This window comes from Octopus bimaculoides, chromosome 3 (assembly GCF_046866305.1).
Source record: "Octopus bimaculoides isolate indiv1 chromosome 3, ASM4686630v1, whole genome shotgun sequence".
Lineage (NCBI taxonomy): Eukaryota > Metazoa > Mollusca > Cephalopoda > Octopoda > Octopodidae > Octopus > Octopus bimaculoides.
The window spans coordinates 84,436,781-84,456,831 of NC_142930.1; the positions used below are offsets into that span (position 1 = coordinate 84,436,781).

At 37.3% G+C, this 20,051-nt stretch overlaps 1 protein-coding gene and 1 long non-coding RNA gene across 5 annotated transcripts in view; one reads left to right on the forward strand and one right to left on the reverse strand.

Annotated features, from left to right (window-relative positions):
- The window catches only part of LOC106872996 (mediator of RNA polymerase II transcription subunit 15), an 87,724-nt gene extending 86,532 nt beyond the window's left edge, over positions 1 to 1,192 (forward strand). For all 4 annotated transcript variants that reach the window (XM_014920190.3, XM_014920191.3, XM_014920192.3 and 1 more), the window contains 2 exons: positions 633 to 730; positions 1,001 to 1,192. In XM_014920190.3, the coding sequence (XP_014775676.1) occupies positions 633 to 730; positions 1,001 to 1,039 (137 nt within the window). In that variant the 3' untranslated portion in view covers positions 1,040 to 1,192. The remainder of the gene's footprint in view (positions 1 to 632; positions 731 to 1,000) is intronic.
- A 1,558-nt stretch (positions 1,193 to 2,750) lies between these two features.
- Positions 2,751 to 19,116, reverse strand: LOC128247309 (uncharacterized). Its single transcript, XR_008263684.2, has 3 exons — positions 17,760 to 19,116; positions 8,906 to 16,260; positions 2,751 to 2,789 (listed from the first exon to the last, which is right to left on the reverse strand). It is a non-coding gene; the product is annotated as an uncharacterized LOC128247309 (long non-coding RNA).
- Positions 19,117 to 20,051: the final 935 nt, after the last annotated feature.

A 20,051-nucleotide genomic window follows, 5' to 3' on the forward strand; every position in this document is an offset into this window, starting at 1 on the left:
TGTTTGCCCTTTGCCTTGATATTTGTGTTGATTGTAAACAAACCATCACTGTCCATTGTTATTTGTCTACAATCTTCTGCAAAATCTCAAGCCATTGAGTTGTTCATTATTCAAAGGTCTAGGAGAAATATTACTTTGCTTGAAAACAGGTGAAGGTTAGCTACAAAAAAAACATCCGGCCATTGAATGGTAGTGGTAGTTGTTGCTGTTAAACATCCTAGTGCAGTCCCTTATTACACACAACTTCTTATCTATTAAAATCATTTTGCACGTAAATTATTCAATCAGTTGTGTAACAGTTTTTTGATAGGCGTAAGTTACAGAAAATTGATGCTGCATCCAAAATTCAGCTCTTGCTTTGAGCCAATGAAGAAATTTCTGTGTAGTTGTTCAACCTGTAGGAAAAGCAACTAAATCTTCAAAACTCAGAAAAAGAGTATTCATTAGATGATGTGATCCTAAGTTCACTGTGTCAAGCAAAGAGATTTTAGAGATTAGAATGTCTTTGATTGTTGAACTGCTGCTCATTCAGGGCTCATTTGGTGCTAAACAACAACTATTATTCTTGTTACAATCATAAAAGCATTTTTGTTGGGAACACAAGTTGCCATTTGAATTTTCTTATTTTCTAGCTGCTACTCCCTTTCTACAAGGTGTACAGAATGCACTTCAGTCAAGTTTACAGAAAATGCCTGATCACTTCTCAGTAGCAACTCTATTAGATACTTGGGTATGTCATAAATTTTTCTTCTCATTGCTTTAAGTGGTGAAATCAATTATAGTATACAGCAACTAGCATTTATATTGTTAATATTAAATCTGTTTGTCCTGTATACACTGGTTTAATCTGTAGTTGATACATTTTTCACAAAAGTGCTTTAACAAGTAATAGTCTGAGGCAAAATATTGTTTTATATCCAAATTTGCTGTATTTTATTTGTAGACCATATCTGAAGTTTATTTGTAATATGTCTTGTCATTTGGTTTTCTAATTTTGCAGGAAATGAGTGTTCGAAGAATGTGTGCACCAACCTCATGAATCAAGCTAATTCCTGTAAGGAATTTTGGATCCTAAAACACTACTCCCTATTTTTGCCCATCCAACTGTATTTAAAGTATCGATTTTGACATTGTAAATATTTCTTATAATACAATTGAAATAATAATAAAAAGAGACAAAATTGAGTTTAAATGTTCTTTGAATCATCAGCATTTTATACATTTGCTTTCCATGAATGCATGGGTTGGGTGGATCACATATCATGAGTTGGTTCTTATTTGGAGAAATTATCCTCTTAGATGGATCAGAGGATCACAAATCTCACTTGTGCAGTCAGTCTCCACATAATTGCATACTTTGTGGGATCTGAGAAAATGACTGTCTCAAGGCACATTGTTGGTATGATGTACTCTCAACTTCCAGTCTAGAGCTGTGGAAAGTAATCCTGGTTGTTGATGTTTCAGTGAAAGGAGCTTCCCTCTAGCTTTGAGAAAAGTGATGGCTTCCTTCTGGGGGTGGTGTCTAATGGACTGAATGGCTGTTATCACCTCCATAATCTTGAACACCTGGTCATTTTGCCAGTAATAGTGATCATCAGCTAAGGCTTTGGGGCAGTGCTGAAATGTTGAAGGGACCTTCTTTTAGCACACAAGGGACAGAAAGGCACTTTGCTCCTGCCTTGTGTGAATATTTGTTGGCCTTGTTAAGGTGTCATAGACTGTCTGGATCTGAGATCTGACGAGGTGTTATTTTGCCCAGGATCATTGTTAGCTAAGTCGTACTATCTTTCTAACTCATGCTTTTTCTAAACTTGTGTGACTGCATGAGCTTCTTCTTGGAGGAGATATTCTTAGCCCTTTCCTTTGGCATTACCAAGTGTGTGAGTGTGTATGGGTATGCATAATCACTATCGACCAGACTATCGGATGTTATACACCACTGATCATAATGCCCTTTCTCACATTGTTGTAACTTATGAATGATATCACCCCACTGGCTAGGTGAGCAGGCCAGCATTCTCCCCAATCAAATCCCAGGTCATCGCAGGGTTACTCATTCACAGCTGAATGTATTAGAGCAGTATGTAATGAAGTGTTTTGTTGAAGAACACAACGCACTATCCGTTTAGGAATCGAAACTATGATCTTGTGAACAACACTAACTACTAAGATATGTGCCTGGGAAACGTTCTCAGTATGCAAATAAAGCTCCTGTTCTTTTATGCTGGCCACAGTCTAATGATGCTGACTGGTGAACCAGTTTTTCAGGGTTGCACTGAGCTGTACCGATATAATGTAGAATAAATATAATAATAATCCTTCAATGGAATTTATAAACATCTAATATATCGCTACATGCGTTTCCACACATCACGTCTCTCAAGAGACGTGATTTGTGGAAATGCACGTAGCGATGCATTAAATGTTTTATAAATTCCATCCAAGGATTGCGGCTGTATGGTAAGGGGCTTGCTTACCAACCACATGGTTCCAGGTTCAGTCCCACTGCGTGGTACCTTGGGCAAGTATCTTCTACTATAGCCTTGGGCCAACCAAAGCCTTGTGAGTGGATTTGGTAGATGGAAACTGAAAGAAGCCCATCGTATATATGTTTGTGTGTCTGTGTTTGTCCCCCCAACCATCGCTTGACAACCGATGCTAGTGTGTTTACATCCCGTAACTTAGCGGTTCGGCATAAGAGACCGATAGACTAAGTACCATTCTTAGTAAGAATAAGTCCTGGGGGTCGATTTGCTCGACCAAAGGCGGTGCTCCTGCATGGCCGCAGTCTGAAACAAATAAGAGTAAAGAGTATATAAATAATAAGCATGGCTTATTCGCAATTTTACAACCGAAAGGCAGAAATAAATACATCACTAAAGTGACTTAGGGCACTAGTCAGCACCAGTATTGCTAGAAATAGGAGTAAAAACAACAACTAGCCACAAGAAAGCACTTATCTTAATGATTGACAAGGGAGGCAAGCCCTGGTGCTGTAGGGAGCTTGCCTCCCTTGTAAATCATTAAAATAAGTGCTTTCTTCTGGGTACGAGTTGTTTTTACTCCTATTTCTAGCAATACTGGTGCCCTAAGTCACACACACACACTTCTTTACGTCTCGTATCAGGCCGTGCGTTGCGTGACTAGTTGGCATTTGAAGCAGACATTGTGTTTAAAGGATTTTGTATGCAGACAACATGAAATGGGATTTTAACCCTTTTATTAGAATATGTGCTGGAAGTTAGAATTTTTGGCATCTCCTTAGTACCGAAGTTTCATCTCTATGGCACTTTTTCGTTTTGGTTGCAATATTTTGTCTTCTAGAAGACTGCGGTACTTCAGTCTCTGGTAAAGTGATTTGTTGAATATATCGTATCTTAAAAGTGTTTCGTTAATGTTAATATATAGACCAGTTTCTCGGGACATTTGTTATGAGAAAGGCAACTGGTCATGTATCTCCTTTGCATCTTCTCGAGGCCAAGAAGAATAATGATTTCAAATGTTGGCACAAGGTCTGCCACTTTGCGGGTAGGCGGTAAGTTGATTACATCGACCCCAGGACTCAACTAGTGTTTATTTTATCAACCCCTGAAACGATGAAAGGCAAAGTCGGCGTCGGCGGAATTTGAACTCAGAACATAAAGACGGACGAAATTCCGCAAGGCATTTTACCCGGTGTTTTAACGGTTTTGCCAGCTCTCTGCTTTCAAGAAGAAGAATGAGGCGACCACTAGAACATAAATTTCTCGTGTATGAGCATGTGCACAGTTATGCAGGCTCGAGCACGCAGGCGTACTTGCTTTGAGCTCAAGCAGTACCGAGGGTTGAATACATAAGATAAACTCAACAATTTTGTTCGCTGAAGTTATAAACTAAGCTAATGGCTTTTTTAAGCTCAAAAAGTTCGGGTACTTATAGCTGACGAGATACAACGTATCGTAACATCAGTGACCCAGAATCCCTTGCGCCAATGAGCCTAGTGTGTCTTCAACACACAATCTATCATAAAAGGAATAATTCACCTGTGACATACACAACAATTTGAATTTGCTGGAACGTTTTAAAAATAAATGTGCAAATTATCATTTCAGATGTTGCTGTACACAGTACAAATAACGAATTATATATATTGGTAAAAGAAAATGCATGATCTAACCGAAGGGAGATAACGACCAATATCAGTTGATATTAGTTCTCACCCTTTAATTTGAGTTATTTGTGATTTTTAATTTTTTGTTTCTCAATATCCTGTCATAGAGACTTTAATTCTCATAATTTTTTCTTAAAGATGGCAGTGCCTTCATAACCATCCTAAATTATTTCAAGTTAACAGAAGATCGTCGCCGATATGTAACAATATACATCCGTCATATAAAAAGAATAATATTAGAATGATAAATTGCATTGCAGTATCGTATACTCTTTCAGTTTGTTACATCAAAGTTTATATATGTATGTATGCGTGGGAAGTATGTATGCATACAGGTATAACTTTGACAGCGAATATTTTGAACAACAGCGAAGAAACCGTCTCCTTGCATACACAAACCGTCTCCCTGTTAATATATAGACCAGTTTCTCGGGACATTTGTTATGAGAAAGGCAACTGGTCATGTATCTCCTTTGCATCTTCTCGAGGCCAAGAAGAATAATGATTTCAAATGTTGGCACAAGGTCTGCCACTTTGCGGGTAGGCGGTAAGTTGATTACATCGACCCCAGGACTCAACTAGTGTTTATTTTATCAACCCCTGAAACGATGAAAGGCAAAGTCGGCGTCGGCGGAATTTGAACTCAGAACATAAAGACGGACGAAATTCCGCAAGGCATTTTACCCGGTGTTTTAACTTAAGAAACGAAATTTCAAGCATGATATCTTGTCTACTTTACCACCTATCCAAGTGGGATAAATTCAAATTATAATGTTATTATAGATTATATGCACAATAAACATATACTCCCAGGAACTCATGTTGGAATTCTAAACTGCACAGATATGTATAGCATAAATATAACACCTATACAAGACAAGCGATTTGCAAAATATATTTTATAAATTCGTTATTAACAATAGAAGCTGTATTAGTTCTGAATAGTAGTCTAATATATCTTACGTAAGTTGGATATACTGTAAGAAAACCGTAATAGTGCGGTATTCGTCGAGTGAAGGCATTTAGAATGGATGCATAAGTACTAAAAAGCACAGAAGCAAACGAAACGCGTTCAGCGACGGCGGTGGAATAGCTAGATCCCGGAATGTCTGTGTATTTGTGCATCATCAGGAAACATCCATTATCAACTGCATCTGTTCATGTGTTGCCAAATTTTTCGTTAACGACGTAGAATAACAGTAATCAACCAAGCATTGGTGGGGCAAGTATCTTGTGGGCTGAGTAAAAATTGCCATAATGACGGTAGTAGTAATCTGTGTATCTTACGGTTTTAATACTTCTGTGAGGATATATAAATATATATAATAGGGTCCTAATACTTAAGTCAACATGTGGAGGTTAAAATTCAAAGACTTATAATGGGAATGCGATACATTACAATTTCGTAGGTATGAACCTTACTTCCATAAAAGTCCCTCTTAAAAATTGAAGATTTTAATTAAAATTTGATTTGTTATTTGTATTTATATATCCTAGGCATATACCAGGCATTCATGCAACAAATGCTACTGACGTGTGTGTATTTGCGTCTGTGTATATATATATATATATATATATATATATATAAAGAGAAAGTGTACGTACACCGCTATATATATATATATATATAATATATATATATATATATATATATATATATATATATATATATTTCGAGCGTGGCCGCTTTCGTGCGGGTGACACGTAAAAGCACCCACTACACTCTCTGAGTGGTTGGCGTTAGGAAGGGCATCCAGCTGTAGAAACTCTGCCAAATCAGACTGGAGCCTGGTGTTGCCATCCGGTTTCACCAGTCCTCAGTCAAATCGTCCAACCCATGCTAGCATGGAAAGCGGACGTTAAACGATGATGATGATGATGATGAATACAGAATGGGACAAGAACGCAAAAACATCCAGACATTTAGGTGATACAAGAAAGGGACAAAACCTACAGATAGACTATACAAAGAAAACACGGACATGTCATTCGGAGTTTTCTCTCTTCAGTCGAGATCCAGATTATCTTTGCAATTTCGGCTGGTAATTCTCGATATTGCTCCAAGGAAAAACTAAGCTAAGAGCATTAGATTCCTTGGAAGAAAGCAGCGAATGTATACAAAAACAAGGACGGAAAGAAACGAACAATGTTACACAAATACAGTAGGAATAATAACGGGTCATAACAGATGTCTTTCGACTAATGACGAATAAAATTAAGCTGGCGTATATGGAAATAAGACCTTACAGCCGGGATACAAGATTTCACAGGCACAGGGAGAAATAACAATGTTGCACATACAACGGCCGCCTACCCATATATATTAATACATACTAATGTACAACATGTGACACGCGCCTGAATTTTATGGATGTATGTGCATGCATACATGTGTATTTTATCATTTAAAACGTTTCCACGTGTTTTGGACGCAAGTTAGTCTGTGAAAATGTACGTTCATAAATAAATTTTGCAAATCGTGTGATATCTTGTATGTGTGCTGTGTACGTCATATATATTTGTGTATATTGCGTGTATAATTTATAACAGCATTATATCTACATTATTTAATTTGACGGATATTTGTCCTCATCTTGTTTGTTGTTAACACAACGTTTCGGCTGATATACCCTCCAGCCTTCGCCAGGTGTCTTGGGGAAATTTCGAACCTGGGTTCTCATTCCTAACAATGTTACTATTATTATTACTATTTTTAATCAGGTCGCTGCCGTGAATCGAACTCGGAATCTTGGGGTTAGTAGCCCGCGCTCTTAACCACTACGCCATATGCCCGTGGGCGTAGTAGTTAAGAGCGCGGGCTACTAACCCCAAGATTCCGAGTTCGATTCACGGCAGCGACCTGATTAAAAATAGTAATAATAATAATAACATTGTTAGGAATGAGAACCCAGGTTCGAAATTTCCCCAAGACACCTGACGAAGGCTGGAGGGTATATCAGCCGAAACGTTGTGTTAACAACAAACAAGATGAGGACAAATATCCGTCAAATGTAAATAATTCCTCATCTCTTAAATATAGAACTGTAGCATTATATCTTAACTTTATTCTAGTTGGATCGTTGGTAAGGTGAACGAGAGGTCATACTTAAAATTTCATAGTTTAAATTTGCGCATGCAAGGAGAAACGGTTTCTTCCATAATGTTTAAAACATTTGTAGTGAAACTACTATCGCCATTATATACAAACAAACCATCTTCTCTCACTATAAATATACAAACACGCGAGCGTAGTAGAAAACATCTCTTTCCTTGTCATCACCTGACTGACTATTATTTGAAGCGGCAACTGCCTCGTACCGTTCCCGCCAGAACGCAAACTGACCAATCACAGCCCCTAATAAGGTCACGTGATAGTGTTTTTCTAATGCCTCTCTGGAGCCCCTATTTTGTTATAAATAGACTAAATTATACTCGCCAAATCGTCTCGGTTCAGATCTCTTAGAGACCTGTTCCGTGTACCACACAGAGCAGCAGTTCCAGCGACAACATCAACAGCATCTCCAACTGCGACTACCAGCATCGCCGCCGCCAGTCAACATGACACTACGACTACCACCATCGTCGCCGCCAGCGTCAACACCACTTCAACTACGAACTACAAGATTCGCCACCGCCGCCACCAGTCAACACGACACTACGACTACCAGCGTCGACATGACTTCTACGTACACCAGCTAACCAAAACTACCGCAGAACCTCTAACTCTGTTTGTGCGATTCACCTTCGCCACGATAGACAACAGACAAGAACCCAGCCTGCGAAGAACATCTGTATACAGGAACCCGGCTTGGCATGGAAGCCTTAACATCACGACGAGTGATCGCACTGCCCCACACGCCTCAACTTCTTACATACAGATTCTTACTATTGTGTACTCTAAGAACTGGCAAATTCTTATATGTGTTACTGACCCCTTTCTATCTGCTGTATCTCACGCATACACATACATGTATCACTTACACACTCTTTTCTTTACCCGACGGCCTGTCTTTTATTGTTTTATTATGTCGCATTCACACTCACACATACATTTTAATGCTACAATAAATATTACTGTTATTCATCTTTATCGGTTGTGTTCTATCTTGTATCTTACTTGCATTTACGAAATCTCTATGTTATCGAAGTATAACATACGTGTATCATCTTTGATATATTTTGTGTTCGACCGTGTGACGCGTTTAAATAAAAGGAGCCCTGTTTTTCCATTCGTCACCATTTCTCCTTTTGGGTTCACACGGTCGTTCTTACACATTCATTGTTGAAGTTGTGTTGCTCAATTACGGTGTGATACAGAAGTTGTATCTGCTAGCTCGTCCCTTTTATTTGCTGGCCTTAGCTATGTTTATTTTGAGGTTTTCCACGCTCCTATCATTAAGGTTCCATGTCATATCTGACAAATACGTATGTCTTTTAATCTTATCTGTAGACGAACCCAAGTACTACGTGTATCTTTTCTCGAAAGTGTTCGAATGTAAGTTATTATCGTCCCATTCATGTTAATGCGGTTAGCCTTATAAACATTGTTTTATTTGTTTCTATGAATGTGTTTGAAGAGTTCTTAAAAGGTTTTTAAAATGTATGCAAATTATGTTAAAAGCTACTAGATCTATGGTTGAATTTAACGTTTTAGACTTATGAGGTCATCTTCAAATCTATCTAAAGCTTTAATATGTGGTGGATTTTTACAAGATTTGAAACCGAAATTGTCTTCTACAAAAGGGCTAGACATACCTTTATTGAAGAAGAAGGCCTTCCATTTCATTCTTCTCAGGATATTTTCGACGAGATGTTCAATGTCGACTTTCCTAGTCGGAAGAAAAATGTTCTTCAATGATGTTTTCACTTCGTGTTTCTTCATGACTTGTTTTTATTAAGATCTGGACTGCATGTGATATGGTGAAAGTCCCATGTTTTGGCAAACAATTTTTTGATTTCCTTAGAAGATAGTTGTGAAATATTATCTGAAATCAGAATATCTCGTATTCCTTGTCTGGCGAAGACATATTTCATCCTGTTTATAGGCGTTAAACTAATTTTACCTCGTAATTACATTACTTCAGCAAATTTGGAGTAATAATCAACAATGACAATGTAACTATAACGGTAAATGTTAGGAGTCAGAGGTTACCAATTATAAACGGTATATGCAGTTATTCGTTTTGAGAGGTTATCCAAATGTAACGGGTGTGATGTTGCAGATGTGAAAGAAGAACAATGGTTGATGTTGACTCCAAATTTTTGTTTACCGTTACTTTATGTGTAGCCACACACGAGGGCGGGCGTGTATAAATGGAAAAGCATGCGAGGTTAAGACAGTTAATTTCTTCTTGTATAAGTGTGTACATGTCCTCGTCATGGTATTAGTAAGCCAAAGATAGTGATAAAGTGATGTTGTAAAGTAAAGAAATGGGCTAGTGAGAGTAGTGGAACGAAGACTGTTATTTCTTTCGGTTGGTTTGATGACTGTTGAAGCAAAGCGAAGGCTGTTGAAAAGAAGGCCGTATTTCTTTAGCTCGGGTCACCAAATGTATGTGACGACGTAATGGAACAAGCAGTATCAGAAAGGCAGTAATTCTTTTTAGCGTCGGATCAGCAAGTTCTTTTCAAGCCGGGGTAGTGAGTTCTTTTTAAGCTTTGGTAGTAAGGAAAAGATAGCTAATGTAGCTTCAGAAGACAACAATTCTTTTTAGATGGGGGTCACCAATTGTAACGATGCCTGTTATGGTAGTTGTAACGATATGTAACAGCTCTTGTCGCATTAGAGGGAATTCTTTCGAGTGGGAGTAGCAAATATAATATAATTCGTAAAGCATGCGAGGTTAAGAGAGTTAATTTCTTCTTGTATAAGTGCGTACATGTCCTCGTCATTGAAATAGTAAGCCAAAGATAGTGATAAAGTGTTGTTGAAAAGAGAAATGAACTAGTGAGAAAATGAGAGTGGTGGGACGAGGCAACTGCTTTGTTGATTAGTTACCATAGATTTCCCTCTGTGCCTTTTCATTCAGAGACGGTTGTAGTAACGCTGTGCGCATTCGTAGTCTCATGCATGCGTGGAATTCAACAACCAAGCTTTCCCGCTTCATTCTGTCTCTTTCTTGCTGGCCAGCGATTGAGCAAGGACGTGTTTAGCTGTCTCTCTCCATCTTTCGAACTTACGCTAGACAGCTCGCTCACATCTACATACCAACGTCCCAACAACCATGCTCACACACACAGAAGACGTCTCAACAAACAAGAGCTAAAGATGTATATATTCCACCTTGAATAAATGTTGTTTAGGTTGATAGTCTGGAGTTCAGCGTTCCGTTATATTCTTAATATTATATAGGAAAGTCAGGTATACATCTAATGATGTATAACCCACTTTCCTATACGGTGTTTCGTTTAGCCGGTCAGCTAACTGCCCAGTAAGTCAGTTCTCACCAACTGACTTTGGCTTACGGAGTTCTTGTATTTATAACTATATAAAAATATGTATATTGCAAAGAACAAAAGATATTCTTTGGAGGTCGACCGTTATCTCAATTCAATTCTCCACCACACACAAGAGGTTAGAAGTGTCAAGTGGCAAATACATAAATCGGCTTAGCAAAGCCATATGTTAAATGTAACTGCTGTCACTATTGTTTTTACCGTGAGAAAAACGCTGTTGAAATGTCAAAGGAAATTGGCAGATTCAGGTTCGAATCTATTCTATGCTTAAATGAAGTCACTACATTACTTAATATCCAAAGAGCTTCTGAGAAAAAGAAACGAACGATCTAGGAAGAAAAAGAAATGCATGGCTGAGGAAAACTTTCGCATATCAGGAGAGAGAATCACTGAAGTGCATACGGGACAATTTTCTACTCGGATAGGTCTGAAAAGCGGTGTCGCTTTGCGTCAGTGACTGAGCAGTGCGGTAATGTGTTAGCGCGCACGTGCGCGTGAGGAAGTATTACACGTGTGCAGGTGCACTTATCAAAATTTACTATAAAATAAGTTCAGGTGAGCGAGTGAGTGTATTCTCAACCCATGATATCGTAGATTTTCTTGCAGGATTACAATGTGTGAAATGCCTTGAAGGTTTTTCAGAAACTAAATGTGTCTGGCGCTGTTGCCGTGGGTAATTGCTGAGGTTAGCAAGAACGATAGTGCAGCATGCTAGAGTGATGCGTGAGACAAGTATTTCCTTCCACTTTGTTTCTGGGCAGGTGGCTGTCGAAATGATGCGTTTATTGGCTTCCATGGTCGGCGAACTCATTGTGCGCCGGCAGTGTTGCATTGTAGTGAAGTGAAAGGCAGTGTGCATCGCAGTATAAAGCTTTCTGTAGCGCGTTGTGTAACAAGTGGAACGAGAGTTGTGGCTTGACGAAAGTTGAGTGCATTTGTGGCACTTAAATAGTAAATGCGGAATTTGATTGTCAGCGGATGGCACGGAGTTAGACTGAGGTTGCACATTAAGTTGATAAAAGTGCATACTGGTGCTGACGAAGACTGTCATTCCTTTCGTCTGGTTTGATGACTGTTGAAGCAAAGCGAAGCCTGCTGAAAAGAAGGCCGTATTTCTTTAGCTCGGGTCACCAAATGTATGTGACGACGTAATGGAACAAGCAGTATCAGAAAGGCAGTAATTCTTTTTAATATCGAGTCAGCAAGTTCTTTTCAAGCCGGGGTAGTGAGTTCTTTTTAAGCTTTGGTAGTAAGGAAAAGATAGCAGCTAATGTAGCTTCAGAAGACAGCAATTCTTTTTAGACGGGGGTCACCAATTGTAACGATGCCTGTTATGGTAGTTGTAACGATATGTAACGGCTCTTGTTGCATCAGAAGGAAGTAATTCTTTCGAGCAGGAGTAGCAAATATAATATAATTCGTAAAGCATGAGAGGTTAAGAGAGTTAATTTCTTCTTGTATAAGTGAGTACAGGTTCTCGTTATTGTAATAGTAAGCCAAAGATAGTGATAAAGTGTTGTAGAAAAGAGAAATGAGCTTGTAAGAGTGGTGGGACGAGACAACTGCTTCGTTGGTTAGTTACCATAGTTTTCCCTCTGTGCCTTTTCATTCAGAGACGGTGTTTCGTTCAGCCGGTCACTAACTGACTTTGGCTTACGGAGTTCTTGTATTTATAACTGTACAAAACTAACTAGAAAAATAGGTATATTGCAGAGAACAATAGGTATTCTTTGAGGGTCGACCGTTATCTCAATTCAATTCTCCACCGCACACAAGAGGTTAGAAGTGGCAAGTGGCAAATACATAAATCGGCTTAGCAAAGCTATATGTTAAATGTAACTGCGGTCACTATTGTTTTTCTGTGAGAAAAACGCTGTTGAAATGTTTAAAGGAAATTGGCAGATTCAGGTTCGAATCTACTCTATGCCTAAATGAAGTCACTACATAACCATTACCATTAGTTGAGAATGAATCATCACCAACCTTTGACTGAAGATGTTCTGGTATCTCATGAAACAGTAATAGTTCTTTAGGATTGTCTGTCCTGAATCTGACACATATGGTATAGTTTTCAACTGCTTCCTGAATTTATGGATTCATGCCAGGTTAAAACAGTAAATCTCTGGGTTTCTGTTTTCTTCTTACAATGTCTTGACGTGACTGTAGAACTTTGTTCAATTTCACTTCTGAGTGATTCAACTTTTGAAAACCAGTTGGTTTCATCACAGAACTCCCAATATGATTTCACTTACGACGAATATCCCTTTCTTGACAGTGAGCTGATAACATTAACGTCTAGCAATTCATCATAGAGAAAATCTTCATGCTCAATTAGCTACACATAAATCTTTTTCTTAGATTTGTACGTGTAAAATCATTTTCTGTACGTGTGGTGTGAGTAGCCAAAGATTCCGGAAAATTGATACTAATGGTTTGCGGTCAGTTTCAATTAAGGCTGTCTTCCCACACGTATAGTCATAGAACCGTCTGCATCCAAAGACTATGGCCAGCAGTTCCTTCTGTAGTTGTAAGTAACCGTTTTGTGTTTTTTCTTTTGGAGTTTCCGTTAAAGCACGTGATACATACGTGATGGAATGGTCATCTTGTAATAAACATGTTTCTAGATCGTCTTTTCTACAATAAGGGTGTAGAAACGGAAAAAAAGATAGCTAAGATAAAAGGATTGGTACGACTGAAATTAGAACCCGGAACGTTTGATGATGAAACAAAAGCAATAGTGGTGGAGGAATGGATAGCGAAGAAGCTGCGAGAAATAGACAGATTTGATTTCCAGCTAAGTGGGTTATATGTGGGCTACAACACTTTGCCAAGCGTCGTAACGGCGGAGGGGCTGAAACCATACATAATAATGAAAGAATAAGAACTGTATAAGAAAACTGTGAAATGAAACTGCGAGCTTTGTGGGGCTCGTAAGCCATTCCATCATCATATTGTAATTTACTCATTTCATCTCATAATTCGATCTATGTACCCCACGTTTTGTATTGTCTGTCCTTGTAATGTTCCCTTTCTTTGTAAATGAGGCCATCGTGCCTGTAATAAAGATTTACATGTTTCTAGATCGTAAGTTGTTTACAGAAAGTATAGTCGGTTTCTTGATATCACAATACTTTACAACAGGCACGTTTATTATCAATTCTTTTAGTTTATCAAAACCTTCCTGTGTGCATGATTTTATGTGAATTCCATATCATCTTTGGTAAATTTTTTGCAACATACGTGAGCATTCCTAAAAACCCAAGTATGTCTTCGTTTTTTCTTTTTTCTTTTTGTGGGTTGTGGCATCTCAACAACACTACACACACTCTGGATTTGATTTAATACCAAGCTGTATGAATATGTGACCAACATAATTAACTTCGAATTTCCCACTTTCTACTATATCAAGGCTTAGTTAAAATCCTGCTTCAGCAATACAGCCGAGGACTTCAATCCCTTTTCATGTTCTTTGTTGGAACTAGCCCACATTAGTATGTTGTCAGTGATGACTTCCATACAACTCATTCCCCCAAAGAAATTTTCCGTAGTTCGTTGCTCTGCTAGCCTATTTTTCCTCAATCTTCCCCAATTGTAAAATTACTTATCATTTATTATTTAACCAATAATATTTCAATCAAATATTCAGTGCGTGTCCGTTCAGTAATGGCCACCTGACCGATAAACCACATAAAATCTTTCATTTTATTTAATTGTCTATGTCGTTATGACATGATATAACATGGTGCCAGAATAAAGTAACTTCCATAAAGGAAAGGTGCACCCGCAAAAATGAATATTTATTCTCTCTTTTAATTATATTTGTTTTGCTGAACTCCATTTTTATTAATTCCATTACCCTTGTAGTAACGCCGTGAGCATGCGTAGTCTCACGCATGCGTGGAATTCAACAACCAAGCTTTCCCGCTTTGATCGATCTCTTTCTTGCTGGCCAGCGATTGAGCAAGGACGTGTCTAGCTCGCTCCATCTCTCGAACTCACGCTAGACAGCTCACATCAATATACCAACGTCCCAACAACCATGTTCTCACACACCGAAGACGTCTCAACAAACAAGATTAAAGATGTATATTTTCCACCATGAATAAATATTGTTTGTGTTGATAGTTTGGAGTTCAGCGTTCCGTTCAATTCTCAATTTAATATAGGAAAGTCAGGTGTACATCTAATGATGTATAACCCACTTTCCTATACCCTCTATGCTTTTTAGAGGAAAGAGTAGGCCTTCAGAGGATGAGTTTGAAGCCATCGAAATACCAGAGCTTTGAAGGAAGTTTAGACGAAAATTACAAGGTCTTGGGGAAAATATGAACAATGTGACTTCTATTCATTGCCGTAGGAGTCAAGGAAAAGTACGAAAAAAATCCAAGTTATAACTTATCTCTTCATTGTCAGATCCCAAACACAATTCTTTTGAATTTGAAGACCTAGACGATGAAAATAAAATCATCACTGTTAAAACGAAGTTCCAGGAGTACTGTCAGCTAATGTTCGACTGAAGAGTTACCGTCAGCACACTATCCAAACAGATTTAACTTAAATGCTCAGGCAACAACAAAGTTGTGAAACGAATGTTTCAAATTACTTTTATTAAAAAGACTTGAGGTAAACTCTGGGAACTCATCACTAGATTCCCCTGGTCTGTGTTAATGCCTTGGAAGCTTATCTAGTCATTGCTCAACTTAAGTCAAAACCAGATGCTATACCAGTCATACACCCATCGCGAAGAATTCCTCGCGCTATTCCTGATAAAGTGACCATGAGAACTTCCACTCTTCTCTCCTTCAAATCGGCAGTCAGCTGCCGAAGTAAGTATCCACTATGCACACACTTTCCGATACCTAATGTCTTCCAGCATCATTTGTGTTAGAGACCGCAGTTGGTGATCTCCTTCTGCATGGTTTATCTGCTGATTTTTCCCTTCTTAAAACTTCACCCATCTGACATCTTCGTAAAAAACTTGTATGGTGACATCTTCGTAAAAAAACCTGTAGTTTTCTGTGGACAGCCTGCACCTCTCCCTTATCAAGAACTCAATAGCACCATGTTGCTTCTGCTTGGAATCTATTGTCTACAATGAAGAACAAGAAGATTTACTTGAGAGGAAAAGTTACTAAACCAACGTACAATTTGAACGTTTTATGTCACTCAATAAAACAAGTTATGTCCAAATTTGCTTTGCTTTCTGGACAACACTTGTAGTTTACAGCTTCACAGCTAGCAGGGCTTCTGAAAGAAATTTTACAAAACTGCTTTGGTATCTCCGAAGTGGGCGATCTCAATATTAAAGAGGACTGTGAATTTCTTTTGTTTGTTTTTTAAGAAGGGACTCATCAGTTAATTCGCGGGCACCTCCTTAGTTCTCTAGACTCCGGATCAACGTAGCGAGTGACCAGTCATCAAGCATCTTCAGGTCTTGTTTTTATAGTATATTTCCAACAGCATATTTTTATTCTTTGTTTCTCTAATATTTTAAAGAGAAGGTGATAGAGTGACAGATTCATAAATTTATTCTCTTAACAATGTTTCTACTCCGACAAATAATCTTGTACTATTTCGCATATACGGTGAAGCCGATAATCTGTTGATGAGATCGCAATAAAACCGAAACATAGCCAGTTTTGTCTCCAATACTTCTGAAAATGATTTAAAAAAATATTAATTAATGACTTATACTGCACCAGTCTTATTCTGCTTTCCTTATGACCTTATGTTCTGAGATAAAAGCTACTCAATTTTTAGTTTTCTCTTAAATTGAAATAAAATAAAGTATTTGCTACATATTTTCAACAATTCTCTGTATTGATCGAAACTAAATCTCTGTGCACCAAATAAATAGAATATACTTTGTTTGATAGGTTTTCAATATGCTAGCAGTTGCGTAGTCGAAACTTTCACTTGGGATTCCGATTAAAGAAAACGTCAGTTTCCCATACAAAATAAATTAGATAAAATGTATTCACATTGTATGCGTACATTCCTTCTGCATATAGGATGATTTTCTTGAAGATTTAGCTGGTTTTGTTGTTGTCATCTTGTATTCTTATTAAGTTGATGATAAAATTGTAATGTAGATAGAGCGTCTTGAAAGTATTACGTGAACAAATGTGATATATATTACTAATATAATCAAATTATAGTTATCAAACAATTGTATGTTACTAATATAGTCAATTAAACTATATTGTGGTCAGACTGTGATTTATTAGTCTATAGCAGTAATATCACTATAGATGGGTGATAGCACCCCTTTAGGTGCTTTGTGAACTTACAAGGAGGTAGTATGTGTTTCGGAAGGGGTCATGATTTTTCTTAGAAACAGAATATTTTAGCCAGATACAATACTCGCATTTTAAGCACATTAATAAAATCTGGGTTGGGATTAAAATATGAATACAACATTCTGTTATTATTAGTAAGTAGAAACAAGGCTGAGTATGAGCCGATGTCTAATATAATTTCATTATTTAAGTTCGCATCTTTTTTTAGTGATTTCCATTGCAATTGAACATAGTGCATACAAATATCTTTAAAAAAAAAAGCACGTGCTGGATGGGATAATGTAAGAATATATGAATGATAAACAACTGCACTAAACTTCTATTTGGTTCAAATCATCTTTTTCCCACAAAACAAAAGAAGAGGCGTTTGTAAAACGCTGTTTGGTGAAAGAGTGCGTTGAATTATAAACCACCGAAAACTACTACTCTATTTAGTATTGGCAGAGATTTTGGTTATCGAATTTCTGTATTTTAACGTGTATAAGGAACCCTTTTTTTTCAAAAACTAGGTTTAAAAAATATGGGAATTTCTTATACGAGGTGCATTTGAAAATACAAAACAGGCAGAATAGAAATCAAGAACAAACAGGTCAGAAATCAGGAGATAAACCCATGTTTTGCATGTGGAGGTCTACACTTGAGAAAAAACTGTCTATTTAAGAAAGCAGAATGTTTCCGTTGTGGCAATATTGGACATGTAAACACGTACTGTAAAACCAAGAATGTTGGAACAAAGAAAAAAGTATAAAGATGTTGTCAAAAGAAAATAGTAATGTGACAAAGAGGAAATTTGTAAATGTGAAAATTAAAAATATAAGAGTAAAAACGCAGTTAGATACTGAAAGTGATATTACCACTGCGAATGAGGAAACTTGGAAGTATATTGGTAAGCCAAAATTAAGTAAATCTACAAAAGTATCACATGGTGTATGGATAAAATTATTGTATTTTGTAGGCAAATTTGTGTGTAATGTGACATTCCATGACCAAATGAAAATAGCAAAAAGTATATGCGTTAAAAAATTTAGTTAATCTATTCGGCACACAGTGGATGGAACTGTTCGAATTATGGAATATGCCCATAAGTGTTTTGTGTGTGTATATAGTTGGTTCAGTTGAGGGTTCAAATGCAACTGAGGGATTGAAATGAAAAATAAAACATTTATTTCCAGATATTTTCTCGGATGAACTGGGCTACTGCATGAATACAAAGGCATAAATTGTAGTAAAACAAAATGCAACACCTGTATTTAAGCCAAAACAGAATGTACCGTTCGCGGTGCTAAAACAGATAAATAAGGAACTTGAAAGCCTAGGAATAATTGAGACTGGGCAGCACCTACGGTCTACATAAAAAAGAGAACTAATAAGTTAAGAGTTTGTGCAGATTTTTCAATGGGGTTGAATGATTGCTTAAATCTCACATAACTACCCATTGCTGAGTCAGGAAGTGTTCACAAGATTAAATGGAGGGAAATTCTTCTCAAAATTAGACCTCGTACATGGATAGTGTTATAATCCCTTGCAAAACCTTTTTTCCCATAAAAACATTTGGGAATCATAAAGTTATTACTCTGCCAGATTATTGATTTCATTTGATAAAAATAAGTATAAATTTAGTTATAATATTGCCTTTTCAAAACAAAACAAAAAAATCACATGTAAGTAGTATACTCGACAGTGAATCGAAACTGAGTCACTGATGGGGATGACAGATGCTTACTTCTATACTACACACCGCTAAAACTCGAACAAAAGTTAGATCAAACTTTCTACAATCAATAGTTAAGTTCATATGTGTGGGCGCGCGCGTGTGTGTTCACTAAATATGGTGGAGTGTTTGACTATTTTCTACAACCGAACCTGTTTTTAGCGAAACAAAATCTAAACCGATATACAGAAATAAGGTTGGTGATATTTGTAACTTCGCAGAAGAACTAATTTAGAACATGCCCTCCGATTGTCTGAGTAATAAATACTAAGAACTAAACATAGCTGTCGCCTTTTATAATGACTGTAAATCTGTCATGTCTAACACAATAGAACAAACTTGAGAATACGCATTTGTTCGTTTGCTTTCCACAAATAAAAGAATTGAATTATTCTTGCAGAGTCTGTGAGGCTACTACAACTAGTTTTGGTCCGTGTCCACAACAAAGAAGCTTTCATGCCTCCCGAAGGTATATTCCAACTGAACACAAGCTTTTACAATCTATCACTAATCTGATAATAATCTCAAGTTTATATGTTTTTCATGGAAATAGATGAGGTTACTGGAAATCTTTTTGGTGGGCAGTAGATGTAGCAGGCTAGCTCTGTTTCTTTATTGCAATGTATACCAAAATGAAGCTATTGTTGTCTTAAATTCAAAACGTTATTATTTTTTCCTTTGAATATCAATGATGTAAACAAAATTCTCAAGACAGGAAAATATTTCAATGAAAATACGATGTTTAGCATATTCAGGAAGCAATACAATAAATGAACAATGTGCTATTTATTTTTTGCTTTATGTACACACATACACTAATATATATATATATATATTCAGATATCTAATGATTTTGTGTGTGTTAATAAAAATATTTCTTATATTATATGCTCATTGTTAGTTTTAAAACATGCAAGTGCTCAATACGCCCTTGTATTAGAACTGATTGTGTACATGGAATCCAGGATTGCAAAACTCAGACCTAAAAAATGGAGTGGGGGGATTCGTGCATCCAATCTCGTTTGGTAGAGAGAAAGAAATAATGGATAATAGGTAAAAGTTTTAAACGGTAACCGACATCGTAACCGGTTGACATGGACCATGGCCATGGTGAAAAAATATTATGCATCGGGATGGTTTCCCTTCAATCAACCACGAAAGGAATTGAATTCGTGGTGAAAGGTTGAAGTGAACTGTGTTTTACTGTTAATATGTGTAGAGTCGGGCAGTCGAATGATATGCAATGTCTACATAAGACAGAAGTTGCGGGTTCCATTTCTAAGCGTTCGTACTTTCTCCAGGTTAATGTGATATTTGTGTTTCTCCTTTCATCTTTCTATATCCAAATAAATTTAAAGAGTGCTGAGTTGTTTTCAAAAGTTTCAGGGTCTCGGGGCTGTATTCAAGAGTGAAGAGAAGCAGGTAGCTGAAATAG